The 17,878-nt window shown below is 42.2% G+C and overlaps 2 protein-coding genes across 6 annotated transcripts in view; one reads left to right on the top strand and one right to left on the bottom strand.

Moving 5' to 3' along the window:
- The first annotated feature begins 452 nt into the window (after positions 1–452).
- On the top strand, positions 453–16,115 carry PDHA1 (pyruvate dehydrogenase E1 subunit alpha 1). Of its 2 annotated transcripts, XM_051794891.1 has the most exons (12): positions 453–641; positions 1,944–1,958; positions 3,342–3,410; positions 4,929–5,102; positions 8,429–8,555; positions 10,870–10,961; positions 11,324–11,416; positions 12,813–12,968; positions 13,160–13,231; positions 14,036–14,103; positions 14,896–15,004; positions 15,651–16,115. In XM_051794891.1, the coding sequence occupies exons 1-12, from the start codon at positions 576–578 to the stop codon at positions 15,813–15,815; spliced, it is 1,206 nt and encodes a 401-aa protein (XP_051650851.1). In that variant the 5' UTR covers positions 453–575; the 3' UTR covers positions 15,816–16,115. The 2 variants fall into 2 exon arrangements, with proteins under 2 accessions (XP_051650851.1, XP_051650852.1); XM_051794892.1 differs by lacking the exon at positions 1,944–1,958 and having other exon boundaries at positions 454–641.
- The window catches only part of MAP3K15 (mitogen-activated protein kinase kinase kinase 15), an 88,900-nt gene continuing 86,997 nt past the window's right edge, over positions 15,976–17,878 (bottom strand). For all 4 annotated transcript variants that reach the window (XM_051794849.1, XM_051794850.1, XM_051794852.1 and 1 more), the window contains 4 exons: positions 17,705–17,817; positions 17,441–17,538; positions 17,263–17,339; positions 15,976–16,743 (listed from right to left, as the gene is read on the bottom strand). In XM_051794849.1, coding sequence (XP_051650809.1) covers positions 16,626–16,743; positions 17,263–17,339; positions 17,441–17,538; positions 17,705–17,817 — 406 coding nt within the window. In that variant the 3' untranslated portion in view covers positions 15,976–16,625. The remainder of the gene's footprint in view (positions 16,744–17,262; positions 17,340–17,440; positions 17,539–17,704; positions 17,818–17,878) is intronic.

Raw genomic sequence — 17,878 nt, 5'->3', positions numbered from 1 at the left:
GGGCAGCTCGAACAGCAAAGTCAACCTTGAGGCACAGCCCCCAGCGATGGTGTCCGGGGACAGCGGCGGGGACGTGCCCAAACCCCGCCTGTCCGCACCAAAATCAGAGGATCAGTTGGGTTGGAGGAGAGCTCTGAGATCATCCAGTCCAACCTATGACCGAGCAGCACCAGGTCGATCAGACCAGGGCACCGAGTGCAGTCTGTCCTTAAACGACTCCAGGGACGGCGACCCCACCGCCCCCCTGGGCAGCCCATTCCAGTGTCCAATCATCCTTTACGTGAAGAAATCCTCCCTAACGCCCAAAATCCCTCCTGACGTCCAAGCCGGAGCAGGTCCGCGGGAATCCCGGCGCGAAAAAAACCAAGCCCTTCCCACATTTAATCACCTTTAATGACCTTTAGCGGCTCCGGGCGCCCGGCAGGTGGCGCTGCCCCGCCGCAGCGCCGCGTCGCGCATGCGCGGGTCGCAGCGATAGGCGGCGGTCGCGGCCCGGGCGGCGGCGGCGGTTGAAGGAGATCCGAGGTCGGGGGCCTGCGCCAGGCGCTGCCGCTCCTGCCCGTCCCACCCGCCCCATGCGCAAGATGCTGCTGGCCGCGCTGTCCCGAGTGCTGCAGGGCCCGGCGGCCGCCGGGAGGACGGTGAGTGCATCCGGTGCCGGCCCGGCCGGGGAGCGGCGGCCCGCGGGGGGGGGCGGGGGCGGCCGCGCGGGGGCGCTGCGGGAACCGCCCCGCGCGGGGGGGGACGGCCGGGAACGGCCCGGGAGAGACGGCGGGAACGGCCCGGGAAGGTGGTGCCGGCAAACAAAAAAAAAAAAAAAAAAAAAAAAAAAAAAGAAAAATTAAAGAACAAAAGAGTTTGGTTTTTTGGGCATTTTTTTTTCCACTCTGAAGATCGTGAAATGTGACAGTGAAATGGTCGCCGCGTGCAGGAGCTCGCTCTATAAAGGCCTGGTGGCGCAGTGCTTTAATTTATGTCGTTCCATGTATATTTTGACAGCACAAATCAGATCCCTTACAGGGATAATAAGCACGCGCTGCTCGACCCGTTTGGAGTTCAGCGTCGGACTGTCTGAGCTTCACCACCTGCCTCAGCCCAGCCAACAACCGCTTGCAATTGCTGCATGAACTTTTCTTTCAAAGTTTGTTATTTCTGTGTCATGTGCTGTGTTTTGCCTCTTTTGTGTGCAAAATCATGCTCTTACCTCTTCGTTCTCCTTATTCCACTGTAATGACTGTGGCCATGAGGAAAGATTAGCCCCTGCTGAGGAAAAAATTGTTGGCGGGATCAGAGTTAAAAGGTGCTTTCTGGTAACTGGAAGCTGCCTTTTTTGCCATGGAGAGCAGATCTGTTGCTGTACTCCTGTTTTGAGGCAGCTCTCTCACCCAAGCATTCACTGCTTATGAGTGACTGGGTTCGTGAGAATCACACAAGGGAGCAGACTTACTGGGAGATCTTTCTATGTGTGTTGGGGCTTCATGTCTAAAAGTATTTCCTAATTCACAAGTAAAATATTTGGAATTTTACAAAATAAATTAAAATTTGCAAATGTAGGTGTCTAAAATTAGTTCCTTACTACAAGTACTCGGCTTGCTCCTGAGATACTGCATTTTCCTGGAATGCCAAACTAGAGCTGATTTGGATATCTTAATGTAATTGATTTTTGGATCCTAGTGCTTACCAGTTTGGTAAATATTTGCCTTGAATTGTTCCTAGGCACCTATAGTGAAGGCATAAATTAACAAATAAATAGAAGTAGACTTAATCCACAAAGCAGTTTCGTATATGCTTTGAGCATTTTCCAGACTGTACAGATGGACCACTTGCAGTGTTGTATTCTAGTTGGCTAATAATTTGCTGACTTCTCCTCCCCTGATTGTTTGGTACAGCTACTCACTCTTTTTTTCTTCCTTTTTTTTTCTTTCCAAATGCTGCTAACCTAGGGAGCCGTTAGTGAGGTAAGGCCTCAGTCAGTTTTGTCAAGGTTTGCATTTGATACCTGTACTGACCGTGTGTCAGAACTTTTGTACAGACTCCTCAGTGTTGCTTTTATGCCCCATATTCAGGGCAGGGGTTTAACCAGGTGGCCTATAGACCCTCATCCCAATCCCGGCCATTCCGTGATTCTGCAAATCCCAAACTGTTGATTTACTTCCAGCTCTAGAAGTAAAATAGCTTTTCTTCACCAGTAATACTGATACATTGTGGTAAACAGTGTAGAAACTTGGTTTAAATTAAAACCTTAAATATTTAATCTGATAACAGGGGAGGGGGAAATTGTTACTGCTAAATCAAGATGGATTGAGAAATATCTCCTGGTTGTTTTTTGTCCAGGCTTCATACCTGTCAGTCAGGCCTTTGTTTGGAAACAGTGACTTGGACATTCTCAAAATTTTGAAATAATTAACCTTCAGCTAAATTTATGTGAATTTCCTGACTGAATGAAATTTTTGTGTGACTTAGTTAAGCAATACAATTTTGCCACTGAAGATGTGGTATGTTCCTTGTCTGTGGCCACAGTGCATGCATGGACACATGCCCATCCTGTCAGATGCTGCAGTGTAACACCAGTGTTCATTAGTCAGTAGCCTGTGTTCGTTCTTAAGACAGACCAGTAATGTGTTTTCAAACATCCTTCTTATCTCTCCTCTGCCATGCCCCCTTTCTGTTCTGTGTTTCACGTATCCTTAGGTACATTCTGTGTTTCCATATCATTTTTAAGTAGTGACCATGCTGTTGCTCACTGAAATCCTCTCTCTCTTCATTGTTACTGCCTTGAATCCCCCCAGCTTCTCTTCAAATTGAAAAGAAAGGGTGAGAGTAGTTCGTACCTCAGAAATCTGCTGGGTTCTTTTTGTTTGTTTTGGATTGGGGAGGGATTGTTTGTTTTGCATTTTTTTGTTTGGATTGGGTTTTGGAGGGTTTTTTTGTTCTATCAAGGCAAAATTCCAATCAGCACAGAGAGCCATTGAAATCTGCATTGGCTGTCTATCCTTGCATGGGCAATCTGGCATGTGAAGGGTAAAACAATTATTTTTGTGGTTTTGATGCTCTTCACAATCTCTAGAAACTTACTGGGTTTCTTTTAGACAATCAAGGATATTACAAATTTGAATTGGTTTTTTTTAATCTTAATTTGAATTACTAGATTTTAAAGGACTTTAACACATTCATACAGAATAAACGTTCTTTAGCCTTACAAGGATATGCCACTGGTGAGTTTAATTCATACATTGTTTCAGTTTGGGAGTACTCTGAGAAATTGTTTGAAAATTCACCTACTTCTGCTTGATAGTTATATTTAAATATTGCTCATGCTTTGGTTTTGTGTTTTTCTTAAGGCCTCTCGAGTGATGGTGGCATCACGTAACTATGGAGACTTTGCAAGTGAAGCTTCATTTGAGATTAAGGTAAAGAACCCTTAATACTGTCATGCTGTGTAAGCGTTTGTTGCACATCTTGACGTAATGGACTTGCCTCTGTATCTTTTTCAATTAGGAAAATACTGTTTGAATTTCCAGAACCAAAGCCCTCACTCTGTGGACCGGATTACTCGGTGCAGCTGGAAGTAACTGTGCTTGGCAGCGTGTAGTAGTGTTACTTGTTTCTTAAGGATGCGAAGTTGTGATTCTTTGTAGCTGTCATACTGCAATGTAGCTGTGAGAACAGAGTCAGAAAGGAGCTAAAGAACCTTTTCTGTTCTGAGGGAAGAGTATTAATGTTTCCTTAATGCTCTTAAAACAATTAGGTGGTGTTTGCAGCCTATCCCAAATGTGCAGCTGATTGAGGTGTGTATGGGTTTCTGAGGAAAAAATATGGCATCCTTTTAATGTTTGGCTTGCTGCTGCTCAAAAAACTTGTGTTATATTCTGTCAGCTTTCTCCTGTGCCTGGGTCTTAGGAAAAAGTGATACTTCCATTGACAATAGCTTTTGTGCTGGCATTTCATTCAGAAACTGATGAAAGAAAATCTAAAAATCATTTAGTTTTTCTTCCACCCTCTCCCTGTTTATCTTTGCCTGTAAAGTATTAAAATTGTTTCACAGGTGGAAGGGAAGGAACATATGAAAAGTCCTTTTTGAGTAGATACAGATTTAACGTTTGGTCCTGTGTTGATGAAAAAACTGCAAAGTTTCTATTTTTACGTGAACTTGGAAGCAGGGCTGTCTTAGAGCAGTGTGCCCACGTGTTATATCCAGTTCATCTAAGGTGTCAGTGGATTTGCTCTGAAGAGACTTTTGCTGTAATAAAAACTGTCTTTAACCTGTATAGAAGTATTGTGGCCATTTAATCTGCACTGACAGAGTAATTTGTTTGGTTTCTTCCACTGAACTTAACTTTTTATTTATTATTATTATTTTATTTTAAATTTTTTTATTTATTTTGTACGGGTACCTAAAATCAGCCCTCCCTCAGTAGAGTCCATGGTTTGGGGAGGAAATTGTACTGCACACATGGTGGTTTGACTGGCAGTGTAGCTGATGCAGGTGATGCTTGTGGTAATAGAGGTGAGGTCCAGTCTTAGGGCCAGAAACTGTTTTACAAAGGAAACTCTTGATCTCTCTTCTCTCTTCAAAAATCCTCTGTAGCTCTTACCAGGTACTTGGCCTGCAACAACCATGGAAGTGTTCTTTTTTACCTCATTTTCTGAGGACTCTAGTTCATCTGTTCCTTGTAGGTACAACAAGGCTTCATTTTGTCAGTGTAAATCTGTCTTTATTAAAAGTAAGGCTTTTATTTCCCTAAATTTGGAAACAGTGCACAAACTTTACAGTTATTTTGACCTATGAATTTAGGTTTGGCTGGCTTTCTTTTTTAAAAGGTATTACACTCTGAATTTGGAAATGGTACATCATAAAAAATAATTAAGTAATATTCATAAATAGGACAAATTATTTTCAGGAAATAACTACTTGTTCAACCTTGCAGAAATGTGACCTCCATCGCCTGGAAGAAGGCCCCAGTACCACAGCAGTGATGACTCGAGAGGAGGGGCTCCATTACTACAAGACAATGCAGACCATACGGCGCATGGAGCTCAAGTCTGACCAGCTCTACAAGCAGAAGATTATTCGTGGCTTCTGCCACTTATATGACGGTCAGGTAAGATTTCTTTTTCTGGAAGTTTTATGTTGTTTTACCTTGCTTAACATAAAAGCTACATGCTCTTCAGAAGAGACAGGTGAGGTAGGAGAGGTGAAGGGGTGGGTCTGTATGTTAGGGAGTTTCTTGGCTTTGTAGAACTTGAGGTCAGTGACAATAAGGTTGAATGCCTATGGGGAGGAATCAGGGGGAAGGCCAACAAGGCTGACATCTTGGTGGGAGTCTGTTATAGACCACCCAGTCAGGATAAAGAGGTGGATAAATTGTTCTACAAGCAGCTGGCAGATGCTTCAATATCTCCAGCCCTTATTCTTGTAGGAGATTTTAACCTGCCAGATGTCTGCTGGGAACTGAACAGAGCAGAGAAGAGGCAGTTTAGGAGGTTCCTGGAGTGTATGGAGGACAACTTCTTGTCCCAGCTAGTGAGTGAGCCTACCAGGGGCCTTGCTAGACCTGCTCTTTACAGACAGAGAAGGGCTGGTGGGAGATATGGTGGTTGGAGGCCGTCTGGGGCACAGTGACCATGAAATGATGGAGTTTTCAATGCTTGGTGAAACAAGGAGGGGCATCAATAAAACCTCTACCCTGGACTTCTGGAGGGCAGACTTCAGCCTATTCAGGATGCTGATTCGGAGAGTACCCTTGGGGAAACAGCCCTTAAAAACAAAGGGGGCCAGGAAGGATGGACATATTTCAAGAAATAAATCTTGAAGGTGCAGGAGCAGGCTGTCCCTGTGTGCTGAAAGGTGGGCCAGTGGGAAAGACAACCAGGCTGGCTGGCCAGGGATCTTTTGCAGGAACTCCGGGGGGAAAAAAAAGGGTTTATTACTTTTGGAAAAAGGGGCAGGCAACTCAGGAAGGGTTTAAGAATGTTGTTAGGTCATGCAGAAAGAATTAGGAAGGCAGAAACACATTTAGAACTTAATCTGGCAATTTCTGTAAAGGATAATAAAAAGCATTTTATAATTACATTAATAGTAAAAGGAGGGGCAAGAAAAACCTCCTTCTTTGTTGGACACAGGAAGGGGAGGGGAACATCGTCACCAAAGATGAGGAAAAGGCTGAGGTACTTAACACCTTCCTTTCAACAATAAGAGAGGTCATCCCCAGGACAGCTCGCCTCCTGAGCTGGTAGACAGGGATGGGGAGCCAAATAGCCTCCCTGTAATCCAGGAGGAAGCAGTTAGTGACCTGCTGAGCCGCTTGGATCCTCAAGTCTATGGGACCAGATGGGATCCACCCAAGGGTGATGAGGGAGCTGGCAGAAGAGCTCGCCAAACCACTCTCCATTATTTACCAACAGTCCTGGCTCATCGGGGTGGTCCCAGATGATTGGAAGTTGGCCAGTGTGATGTCTATCCACAAGAAGGACCAAAAGGAGGATCCAGGAAACTACAGGCCGGTCAACCTGACCTCAGTGCCTGGCAAGGTTATGGAGCAGATCATCCTAAGTGCAATCACACAGCACCTACAGGACGTCCAGGGGATCAGACCCAGCCAGCACGGGTTTAGGAGGGGCAGGTCCTGTCTGACCAACCTGATCTCCTTTTATGATCAGGTGACCTGCCTGGTGGCTGAGAGGAAGGCTGTGGATGTAGTCTACGTGGACTTCAGCAAAGCCTTTGACACCATCTCCCACAGCATTCTCCTGAAAAAGCTGGCAGCCCATGGCTTGGACAGGGGTACTCTGTGCTGGGTCAGGAACTGGCTGGAGGGCTGGGCCCAGAGGGTGGTGGTGAACGGAGCTGCATACAGTTGGTGACCGATCACTAGTGGTGTCCCCCAAGGATCAGTGTTGGGTCCAGTTCTATTTAATATCTTTATCGATGATTTAGATGAGGGGATTGACTGTGCCATTAGCAAATCTGCAGATGACACCAAGTTGGGGGGGAGTGTCGATCAGCTGGAAGGCAGGAGGGCTCTTGAGAGGAACCTGGACAAGCTGGAGAGATGGTCTGAAATTCCAACAGGATGAGGTTCAATAAGGCCAAGTGCTGGGTCCTGCACTTTGGCCACAACAACCTCATGCAGCGCTACAGGCTGGGGACAGAGTGGCTGGAGAGCAGCCAGGCAGAAAGGGACCTGGGAGTTTGGATTGACAGGAAGCTGAACATGAGCCAACAGTGTGCCCAGGTGGCCAAGAAGGCCAATGGCATCCTGGCCTATATCAGGAACAGTGTGGCCAGCAGAACCAGGGCAGTGATTCTGTCCTTGTGTTTGGCACTAGTTAGGCCACACCTTGAGTTCTGTGTCCAGTTCTGAGCCCCTCAGTTTAGGAAGGATGTTGAGATGCTGAGTGTGTACAAGGAAGGGCAACAAGGCCGATGAAGGGACTGGAGCACAAGCCCTATGAGGAGAGGCTGAGGGAGCTGGGACTGTTTATCCTGGAGGAGGCTCAGGGAAGACCTTGTCACTCTCTACAACTACCTGACAGGATGTTGTAACCAGGTGGAGATCAGTCTCTTCTCACAGGCAATCAGCAACAGGACAAGAGGGCACTGTCTTAAGCTGTGCCAGGGGAGGTTTAGGTTGGACATTAGGAAGAAGTTCTTCACAGAAAGAGTGATTGGGCATTGGAATGGGCTGCCCAGGGAGGTGTTGGAGTCACTGTCCCTGGAGATGTTTCAGAAAAGACTGAATGTGGCACTGAGTGGCATGATCTGGTTGACAAGGTAGTGTTCGGTCGTCTACTGGATTTAACGATCTCAGAGGTCTCTTCCAACCTAACTGATTCTGTGAATGTAGGGATTTTAATAGAGTGGAGAATAAATGTAGAACTGAATACAATAGGGAGGGAGAGAGAGAAGGCACAGTGCAGCTGAAGATCAGCTGAATGTGAGAAATGAGCAACTGCAGCATATTAAATTCAACACATTTGAAGGCCTGCATCTTCCTCCTCCAGTTTAATTGATGGGGTTTGTTTCCATGTCTCATGGATCATGTGCCCACTAAAAAGCAACAGCCAGGAGAAGGAACTTCATGACCTTACCGAAATTTTGCTGTCTGTTCATTATCCCCTGACATTTTTGAATTTTGGTTGTTGAGATGCTTCATTTGGGAGAAAAAGCCTTCAGATTTTTGCAGGTTCTGTTTCCCTTCCCATGTGCCTTTGCTAGTCAGTCAGGTTGGAATTTAGAGCCCAAGGCTGTTGTAGCTCCAGGCCTGCCACTGACCCTTGAGATTTAAGTTAGTCTCCTGTATCTGTGCTCTTCCTGCTACCTGCTGATATTGGTTGTGTGTGGTGGGATCAGAGCCCTTGCCACACTGCTGGCTGTGGAAGCTGTGTGTTTTCCTTCATGGCTAAGCTTACTTTTGCTTTGTAACAGGAGGCCTGCTGTGTAGGGATTGAAGCTGCCATAAAGCCTACAGACCATGTGATAACAGCGTACAGAGCTCACGGCTTTACCTTCACCCGGGGAGTGCCTGTTCGAGAAATCCTTGCTGAACTTACAGGTGTGTGCTCGGTAAAATGAGGATTCACATGCTGCCATACTTGTCAGAAGTTTTTATTCAAGTTCAGAATTATGTTGATGCACAAAGTATACTGGGGCTTCAGAAGCAGTTTAGTGACATAGCAGAATAAATCAGTGTTTTAATTTTATGATGCAGCCACTTTTAACTATAAAAAGCAATGAATAAGTACTTCTAAAGCACAAATACATAAGATTTTTCTCAATACCAAGTGCTGTATTTGTTGTGCTGCAGCACAGTTTGGAAATTGCTGGTGGTAGGCATTTGTTCTCAGTGGGACAGGGCATTACCTTCCCTAGGAGACAGATTTGGATTTTCAGAATTATGCTGCTGAAGTCTTAGGAAAACTAGTTAGCACTGCCTGTAATGATCAACTGAATGGTTTGGGAAAATTTGACTGTAAGAATAATATTAAATTATAATCTAGATTGAGATTTTGCAGAAAGGAGAGAGAGCTATTCACAGTAGGGTTGAGGATGGAGCAGGGAAGAGAGGAGAGGATCAGCCTGCTGAACTCTTATGAGATCTGTGAACAGATGCCAGAAGTGAAAAATTAACAAGGAGCTTGAAGGCCTTCATGAATCACGGGTATAATAAAGACTTGATCTGAGAATCTGCATGCTTGAAATGTTATTATAGAAAAGCATGTTTTGGAGTATGATTTTTGTATACAAAGAGCATATGTGTGTGCTAAGAATGCATATTAATAACACGCACAAAAGCCCAGATTCTAGTGGATGATCAATTTGCCAAGAGTCACTGGATACTGATAAGGCAGAAAGTAAATGAGGAGATTGTCATGACTGAAGCCTTCTGTTGACCCTGAAACTACAAATACGAGTGATAGTGTGGTGAGGTTTTTTCTTTATTTCATTTCATGACACACATCATTTTCTGTAGCATTATACTTGACTTTAGTGGGGCTCCTTTAATTGGGAAAGAGCAGCTGCAGTACAGAGACTGTTCTAAGAAATGGCACTTGGGAAAGTTCCTAGAGAGGAGTGCTGCTAGAGTCCTTTCCTGCAGAGATAGATCTTGACTAAAAAGGCCAAACTGAAAGACAGCTCGAGTTACAATGAAAAGAAATGACAGAATTAAAAAGTCTTTGAAGGAGAAGGAAGCAGAGTAACCCAAAATAAGACTAATAGATAAGATCCTATAGGAAACAAGTTATAGATAAAGGACTTTTCAGGGGAATTGATAAATACATGAGAAACAGGTTTGTGTTCTAATTAGAAAGTGTAGCAAACAGTGACACTGGTTAATCAGGAGTTCTTAAACACATTCTAAAATACAAGAGAGGATTGTACAAAAAGTGGAGGGAACTTACTGAAGTTAAATTACACTTAATCAGAAAACTTTTTCTTAATATTAGACTTTTTTTTTTTCCTTTGGCCCTAGCTGTCAGAATCCATTACAGTTCACATGAAACATATGAAAGGTATGAGAAAGACCAATAATAAAAACGATCCACTATTAAGTAAGAAGTACAAAGAGATCCACTTCTAAAATAAACACGAAGGCTAATGCACAAAAAACCCCAAAACCCACCACCAAACAAGCTGTGCTTATTAAAAATAAAATACAGTCCTCTGCAACTAGTAACAAGACAGATGGGAATAAAAAATTGAGTGGGCTGATGAGAAATTCTGTGTCCTTAGATTGGCTCATTTAAATAGGGTTTGTTGCAATGCTTCATGAATCACTAGTTATCTTCAAATTACAGCTTGGTTAAAGCTGGACTGGGTGCCTTCTTATGTTTATATTGGGGTGGAATGGGAAGCTGTTAGTTGTGCTTTTTTCAATGTCCTGTTTGTAATTTTTACTTGTAGTTATTGTCAAAGGGAAGAAAAATATAAGTCATTGCAACTAATTTGGAATAGTATTCGTATCTTGCAGAAGCCAAAAGTAATAAGGACTGTATATACTTCTTGCAGAGTATGTATATGAGAAATACAGACCTTGTTGTCTTTTATAAAACACCCCATATTCATCAGAAAAAATGCTTTTGTGTAGTAGGACACTGAAACTCCTTGGTTGGTTTTAAAATTTCTTCTTAATCTCATTCTCTATTTCCAGAATTATGTTTTCATTATTGTTCTCTTTTTCCCCTCCTCTTACTTGTTTTGTGAGATATTTAACCATGAATTCTTAGGAGAGAGACCATCATGTCTTTACTCCACATGAAAACAATTATATGGTCTTGGTGTTATTACCTTCAGGAATTGCATTAGATCTTCCCATTTGCACGGTATTTGTCCTCTGAAAAGTAAATTGCTTGTTATTCATGTTTCAGGTCGAAAAGGAGGATGTGCAAAGGGAAAAGGAGGATCAATGCACATGTATACCAAAAACTTCTATGGTGGCAATGGTATTGTTGGTGCTCAGGTATGTACATGACTTCTACTTCAAAGTACAAGTTGAATTTGGCTTATGTCCTGTTGCCAGTGTTTCCTCTCAATTTTTGTGGTTTGAGCTTGATGCAGATACCATTGCTCTGTGGCTCTGTCTTTTTCTAATTTGCTCACCATTTTGTAAACTGTAGCAAAAATGAATCAAACTAAGAGTACAGTTCATGTTTGTATCTTGGCTGTAACACCAGTTGGAACAAATGGAAGTGGGTGGGTAACAACTTGTTTGTTGAGCAGGTCCCTAACAGCATAAATGTCTCCTTACAGTTCACAAGATGCCTATCTTCAGCTCCCTTAACACTGTTCTACAACTCTGGTTTGTTCTGTACTCTGTGATAGGTTCCCCTTGGAGCCGGGATCGCGCTGGCCTGTAAATACTTTGGTAAAAATGAAGTCTGCCTGGCGTTATACGGGGACGGTGCTGCCAATCAGGTAAAGGTGTCTGGTGTGGCTCTGAGGAGTGTGCCTGGGGGTAACTGATTTTCCTTCTGGGAACTGTGAGCTCTGCCGTTCTTACGAGGAGTGGGAGAGCACCTTCTGCCCTGCCTGTGTGGTACCTGCGACCCAGACAACGTCTGCCTCGGAACTTACGCCGAGATTGTTGTGTTGGGTTTTCTGCTACAAGAACACTTTATTAAAGGAGTCCACTAATACTGAAAAGGCAGATCCTGGAGAGAAAGTGGACAATGCCCACCCTCAGTCCTACAGTTCACTGCAGTTTTTCTCCAGGCTTTTGTTGTGAAGTGCTGTTGACTGAGATGAACTTAGTGTAGGTGGCTGGGCATCTTGCCAATTTTAGAAACTGTAACCTCTCATTTGAGTTGTCTTAGGCATTTGAGTAGGGATGTGTTTCAAGAACTGTACAGTCCTCAGAGGGGTGATTCAGGTGAACAGTTAACTGCTAGGTGCTCTTTACATATCAGGAATGTAGCATATTTTTTGTCTTATTTTGGACCTGTGTAAACATCTGTTCTTCCCCACCCCTATTTTGAACTTGACCCTTGTCCCTGGAGTGGAGGGAGAGCTTTTTGGCTCCTTCCCTTCTGCAGTGCTCTAGATACTCAGGGAATGAGCAAGGCCAGTAGTTAATTACATGAACATTACACCAGTCATGGGAAGGGGTTTCCAGGTGCTCTTTTTACCCCCTTTCCAGTTGCACACAGTTCACCTAAGTGTGACACCCTGAAGTGCCTGTGCTGTAAGGAGAGCTCTGAATGATGGCAGTGAAGATGACAGTGCTGCTGAATAGGGAGAAACGTGTCACTTAGGTTTCTGAAGACAGAGCATTCTCGCAGAGCCACTTACAATTGACATTCCAGCCAGTGTCTTCGTTATCAGCTGAGACATTAAGCCAGTTAAGCAGTTGGTGGTTTAGACTGTACCATTGAGTTTCCCCCTTTGAAAGCACAGGTGGAGATCTCAGTTTTTGATTTTCCCTGTCTTTGACTTCAGAGTAATAAGGCTGATGCAGTCACTGTGGTCAAACTTTACTTTGCTGTAGCAGCATCCTGCCAGGTTAATCAGTTGCCAAGTTTTTTATGACTGTTGCTGAAATACCTCAGTTAAATTTGAAGGTTTTGTGCTATCCTAACACAGATACTGATAGAGGTTTAAAAATTAAGTTCTGTAAACTACTAGTTGAGGTGAAAGTTACCTTATATAGTGTAGCTTTTCTTTTATTCCTTCTGAGCTGCAGCAAGTGACTGGTTTCAGATCACTTTTAGTATTCAGATTTCTCCTAGCTAGACCTCTGCAAGGATTTTCAGTAGAGCCTAATGCTTGAAGGCTGAGCTCCCTGACCACATGTAACTTACTCTTTTTCTTTCAGGGCCAGATATTTGAAACGTACAACATGGCTGCCTTATGGAAGTTGCCTTGTATTTTTATCTGTGAGAACAATCGGTATGGAATGGGAACATCAGTTGAAAGAGCTGCAGCCAGTACTGACTACTACAAAAGAGGATACTTCATTCCAGGGCTCAGGGTGAGTAGTCACAGCTTTTTTTTGAGGGGGGGATGTGTATACGTACACCTGCACAATACGTACGTGTGCATTTCTTTTATTTCTACATAAACTTACTTAAGCTGAATTCCTGTTGCACTTGTGGAAATACTGAAATTGGAAGTTTGTAGGCTGGCATTTTTTTGCCTTAACATATAGTTTCTCTTTATCAGGTGGATGGCATGGATATTCTCTGTGTTAGAGAAGCAGTAAAGTTTGCAGCTGACTACTGTAGAGCTGGAAAAGTAAGTCTGTAATAGTTATTCCTTCTCCATAGGTGAAACTCTTAGCCAAGTTATTGCTGCATAAGAAGTTCCTCATCTAGCCCATTTTCTCCAGTTGCTGTTGAACTTTATTTGACCTTTATTTCCTCTTTTCTCCACAGAATTGAACTCATATGCAATTGAGTGGTTCTCTAATTTTTGTTAGAATTTATTAACATGCAATTGGTATTAACCAAGCACTTATATATTATTTATACCGTCATCTTTTTTCCCCATTTCTACCTCAGTTAAATTCTGTTGCAAAAGGTATTATGACTGTCAGGCAGTTGTGTTCTGTCTCAACTTCTGTCAGGCAGAACTGATCAAGTAAAGTAATAATCACACTATATTTGTAAGAAATGAAAAGTAAAATAAAAGTTTTGTGAGTCAGTGTTAGTGTGTGTCACCCAAGTATGGTTTTGAAGATTTTTAATATTTGGTGAAGTAATGAAGGTTCTGCGAGTTACCGTCTTACACTGAAACAACGGGTAATTTGAAATATTCTGAATAATGGTGGACTGACACTGGAAGGGAGGAAATTTTTTAATGCTGCTCAGTAAGAATATGAGAAGAAATGCTTACAATATCAATATAAGGTTCAATTTGAAAAGAATTAGGTTTCCTTTTACTGAATGAATCTGTATGTGCTTATGTTACATAAATTGAGAAAAAAGCATTGAATTAAAATAATTGATCACTAGTGCAATTCACCTGTAGCAAATACTTGCTGCTGTTACAAATTGGTCACTTGTGGTAACACTCTCTGTATTGTTTTTTCATTTTAAGGGCCCTCTTGTGATGGAGTTACAGACATATCGTTACCATGGCCACAGTATGAGTGACCCTGGAATAAGGTACTGTCACATTCTTTCTTAGCACTTACTGAAAACAAGTAAGTATTGATAATCAAATTCTAAGAGATGAAACTCTTAAGTTCAGTGTTTAAATGAGCATTTAAACATGATGAAATTGCTATGATCACTCATCCCATTGTTCAGTTGATATCTGTGGCCATGTAACATACTTATTTTCAGAATTAAGAGATTTGGTTTTAGAACAAGCACAGAGTCAGTTAAACTTCTGTGCTATTACTGAATTCTGCTTTTAGTGTAACTTTATGGTGTGTCCTAATTAAGCTTTGACTAAAAAGCAGCATGCTTTTCTGGAGTTTTTAGGGTATTTAAAGTCTTGTAAGGTAAAATTGTAGGAACAGTTTGGACTGCCCAGTCTGGTACAACACTTCCTAAAAATACAAACATACATTGGCATTGCGCCAGCTGACAAATCTGAACTTGTCTATGTGGAGTTGTATCTCAGCATTTCAGATGAAACTTGCAATGAATTGGAAGCATGCTTCCTAAGGGGGCCTGGGAAGGAGGAAATATGGCTCCTCACTGTAACTGTCCCAGACTGGGATTGCTCCCCTTTCCCTTGGAGCTAGTTCAGCTCAGTTGGCATTTACAGATCGGGGGGGGGGTTCTAGATGTTGCTGCACTATCCTTTGAGAGATTAATGTTCTGTATTTTCATTGCATCCCTGACAACTCTGTGGACACACCTTTTTCTAAAAGTGAGCTGTGTCCAGAACCTGCCCTTGATCAAGGGCACCCCTGAAGAAGTTCATGTCTTTGCCTGTCTTGCTCCTAGCTATCGTACCAGAGAAGAAATCCAAGAAGTGAGAAGCAAAAGTGATCCCATCACTTTGCTGAAGGACAGAATGGTCAACAACAACCTTGCTAGTGTTGAAGAACTAAAGGTATGGCTTTTAGTTGCTAAGAAAGCTCTTGAGCAGTCACACACTGATGATCTGAAAAGCACATCGTGGGCAGTGTCCATTGCTTGCTTGTTCTTCAGAGTTTGCTTTAACATCACTTCTGTAAGTGAGGGTGAAGTTTTGTTGCACCCCAGCTAATGAAGTGATGTTCTGCTGCAAAGGCCTTTTGCTTTTGGGTGCTGAGTAAGGCTTTGGGTGTCATTACCAGGAGACAGAAATCAGTTACCCAGGCTTGCCTGACTCCCTAGGAAGGGAGTAAATCTCAGAAAGGGAAATTATGAATAGGGAAAAATCATAGTGAAGGAGTCAGGAATACTCTAAGCAAATGTTGTAACTCCTTTAGTCAACTCTGTTTAAAAAATAATGGCACTGACACACTGAGTGTTCCATGGGATCAGAATAGAATATGTAGAGGCTCAGTGGAGTCATGCTCCTCTGTCAGTAAGTTACTGGTACTACCCAAAATGCTGCAGCTTAGTAGGGAGGGAATTTCTATAGGATTTTAATTTTATGTTTCTAGACAGCATTAACTAATTCTGGCCAATTAATAAAGCATAGCATTTAAATTCAAAATAATGATGCTTTTTTTTCTGAGCTGTCTTCTAATAAGCATCCATTTTTGGTTTAGGAAATTGATGTGGCAGTAAGGAAGGAGATTGAGGAAGCTGCTCAGTTTGCTACCACTGACCCAGAGCCTCCCCTGGAAGAACTAGGTAACCACATCTACTTCAATGAGCCACCGTTTGAAGTGCGTGGCCCAAACCAGTGGATAAAGTACAAGTCTGTCTGCTAAAGGCTTTTTTGTTGATGTAACTTATTCATAAGAATAAGTGAATGCTTTTACGGGAACTATAACGACTCAGAAACAACCCTTAAGCTTATTCAAAAGCTCTTTCAAAAGAAGAAATGTGTAAGGAAATCCATCTACTTGTGGATTTCCTTAAACATGCTGATTGTTGTTTCAGAAGAAGCTAAGTTAAGAGAAAGCAGTGATTTATTTAAAGTGCTATATATTTGCTTTACTGACTTTCTTTGGATTGCTGTATGTGTTATGTACAGTGTAAAAAAAAAATTAAACTTTTAACAACCTTTATCTAATGGTCTTTGTGCTTTGTTTCTTCATGAACTGCTTTCCCAGAAAACCCACCAGAAGCACCTTATATGCTCTGTTTTTGCTGCAGAAAAGTCACTAATTGAAAACATGACACCAGGCTTTTTTCACTAGTTCAGCTTTAATACAAAAAGCTGTATAAATTCACCTGCAAAGAGTGACATGCTCTAGCATATCCCCTCCCTGCTCAAACCATCAGCTGGCAGAACTGTAACACACTTTAAGTTCACAGTTTTCACAATGCTGAAGCCAATTCAGGTTTGCAGAAAAGGCTGGGTTTTTGCTCAGCTAATGCTTTGTATTACATTGATAGGCATTGTGTGCATTACTCTGCCATAAATAATTTAAGTGCATTGACACCAACTTAAAAGCTGTTACTATTCACTGTGTATTACACTGACGGTCAAACAAGCTACACAATTGTGCAAAACCTGCAGGGCCACTGTACATATAAATATATACATCTAATAATTTAAGTGTTGGGAATGTATCTCATTTGCTTATTCCCATTTCCTGTTCTTCCAAAGCTTTAGCCTTCTGCACTGAGGTCTTTCCAGAGGCTTGTCGGTGGTTTAATATTGCATTCCAGATTCTGCAGCGAAGACCACCCCTATATGAAGGAAAATGGAGAACAGTTAGGGAAAACTCCATCATCTCCATTGCTTTAAAGTGAGCAAGAAGTAAAGCTAGAAATCCCAAGGATAGACCATTTATGGTCTGGCAGTACACAGTACATCAGTCTACAGTACACAGCAAACACTACACTTTTTTAATGGTTACAGCTAAAACTTCCAGGTCAGCCAGGGCTTAACAGAATATGATAAAAGGTCTCGAATCAATGGGTAAGAAAAATAAGTTCTTTATTTTCCATATGATTACATTGTTCTGAAGGGTGCAGAAATAGCTCCCAACCTTGATAAATGCCAGAAGTCTGATGGCTTGAAGCACCCTCAGTGCAATTGTTTCAGTTAAGATGTGAAAAACTTTAACAGAAAATCCAGATGAAATTGAGAGAAGCTGCCTCTGAACTATCACTGGCATATTTGAATAACTGAACTTCAAATTGAAGTTTTTTTTACAAAATATATTAATTAAGCTCTGAACAATGAACTAACAAGTACTTTCTTACCGCAGTTGAAGATATTGCAAATCATCTTTGGTGATATCATTAAGGACAGCACTTAGTGTATAATCTTCTTCGGCAAACTAAAAGGCAAATTTATTCATAAATTATTACTTCTTCTTTGAAACCAATCTGCTAATTATGACTACAGTGACCTTTTCTAAAAGGTGGGGTTTCTTTTTACCCTCTTAATGGCATCCAAGTCTGCTCCTTGTTGTTTCAGCCACTTCATGAGCTCAGGGTCGGCATTTTCTCTAAAAGTTGCTGCAGACCATTGAGAGTCTTTAACAGAAAACAAACATAAAGGTTAATATACCTCAAAACCAGGGGAAAAGTGGCAGTTCTCAGTTTACTGAAGCTTGAACGATATAGTTTTTCATCCTTTTGACAAACATGTGATCCCATATATTTGTGTGCAACTGTCAAAGTATGCAGTATCTCCTCATACCTTTGGGTTTAAGTTTTAATTGAAGCAAGTGTAATTCCTGAGTCTTCTGCTCCAAAGATTGTCGTAAGAGGGTCTGATACTCTTTCTCCTTCTGAACAAGGTGTTCCAAAAGCCTGGCAGCATATGAGAGAGAGCAAACACCACCACACTGAGAATAAGTAGCTGAAAAAAATA

Source organism: Manacus candei, unplaced genomic scaffold (assembly GCF_025592945.1).
Source record: "Manacus candei isolate 608988 ecotype Guabito, Panama unplaced genomic scaffold, ASM2559294v1 h1tg000041l, whole genome shotgun sequence".
NCBI classification, from domain to species: domain Eukaryota; kingdom Metazoa; phylum Chordata; class Aves; order Passeriformes; family Pipridae; genus Manacus; species Manacus candei.
This window is presented reverse-complemented; position numbering and strand designations above follow the sequence as displayed.

What these genes read in the sequence shown, in the direction of transcription:
- PDHA1 (XM_051794891.1), top strand. Translation starts at nt 576, where the DNA reads ATGCGCAAGATGCTGCTGGCCGCGCTGTCCCGAGTGCTGCAGGGCCCG. An exon ending in ATGGTATTGTTGGTGCTCAG is followed by an intron (nt 10,962 to 11,323) that starts GTATGTACATGA and finishes ACTCTGTGATAG; the next exon opens with GTTCCCCTTGGAGCCGGGAT. An exon ending in ACTACTGTAGAGCTGGAAAA is followed by an intron (nt 13,232 to 14,035) that starts GTAAGTCTGTAA and finishes TTTCATTTTAAG; the next exon opens with GGCCCTCTTGTGATGGAGTT.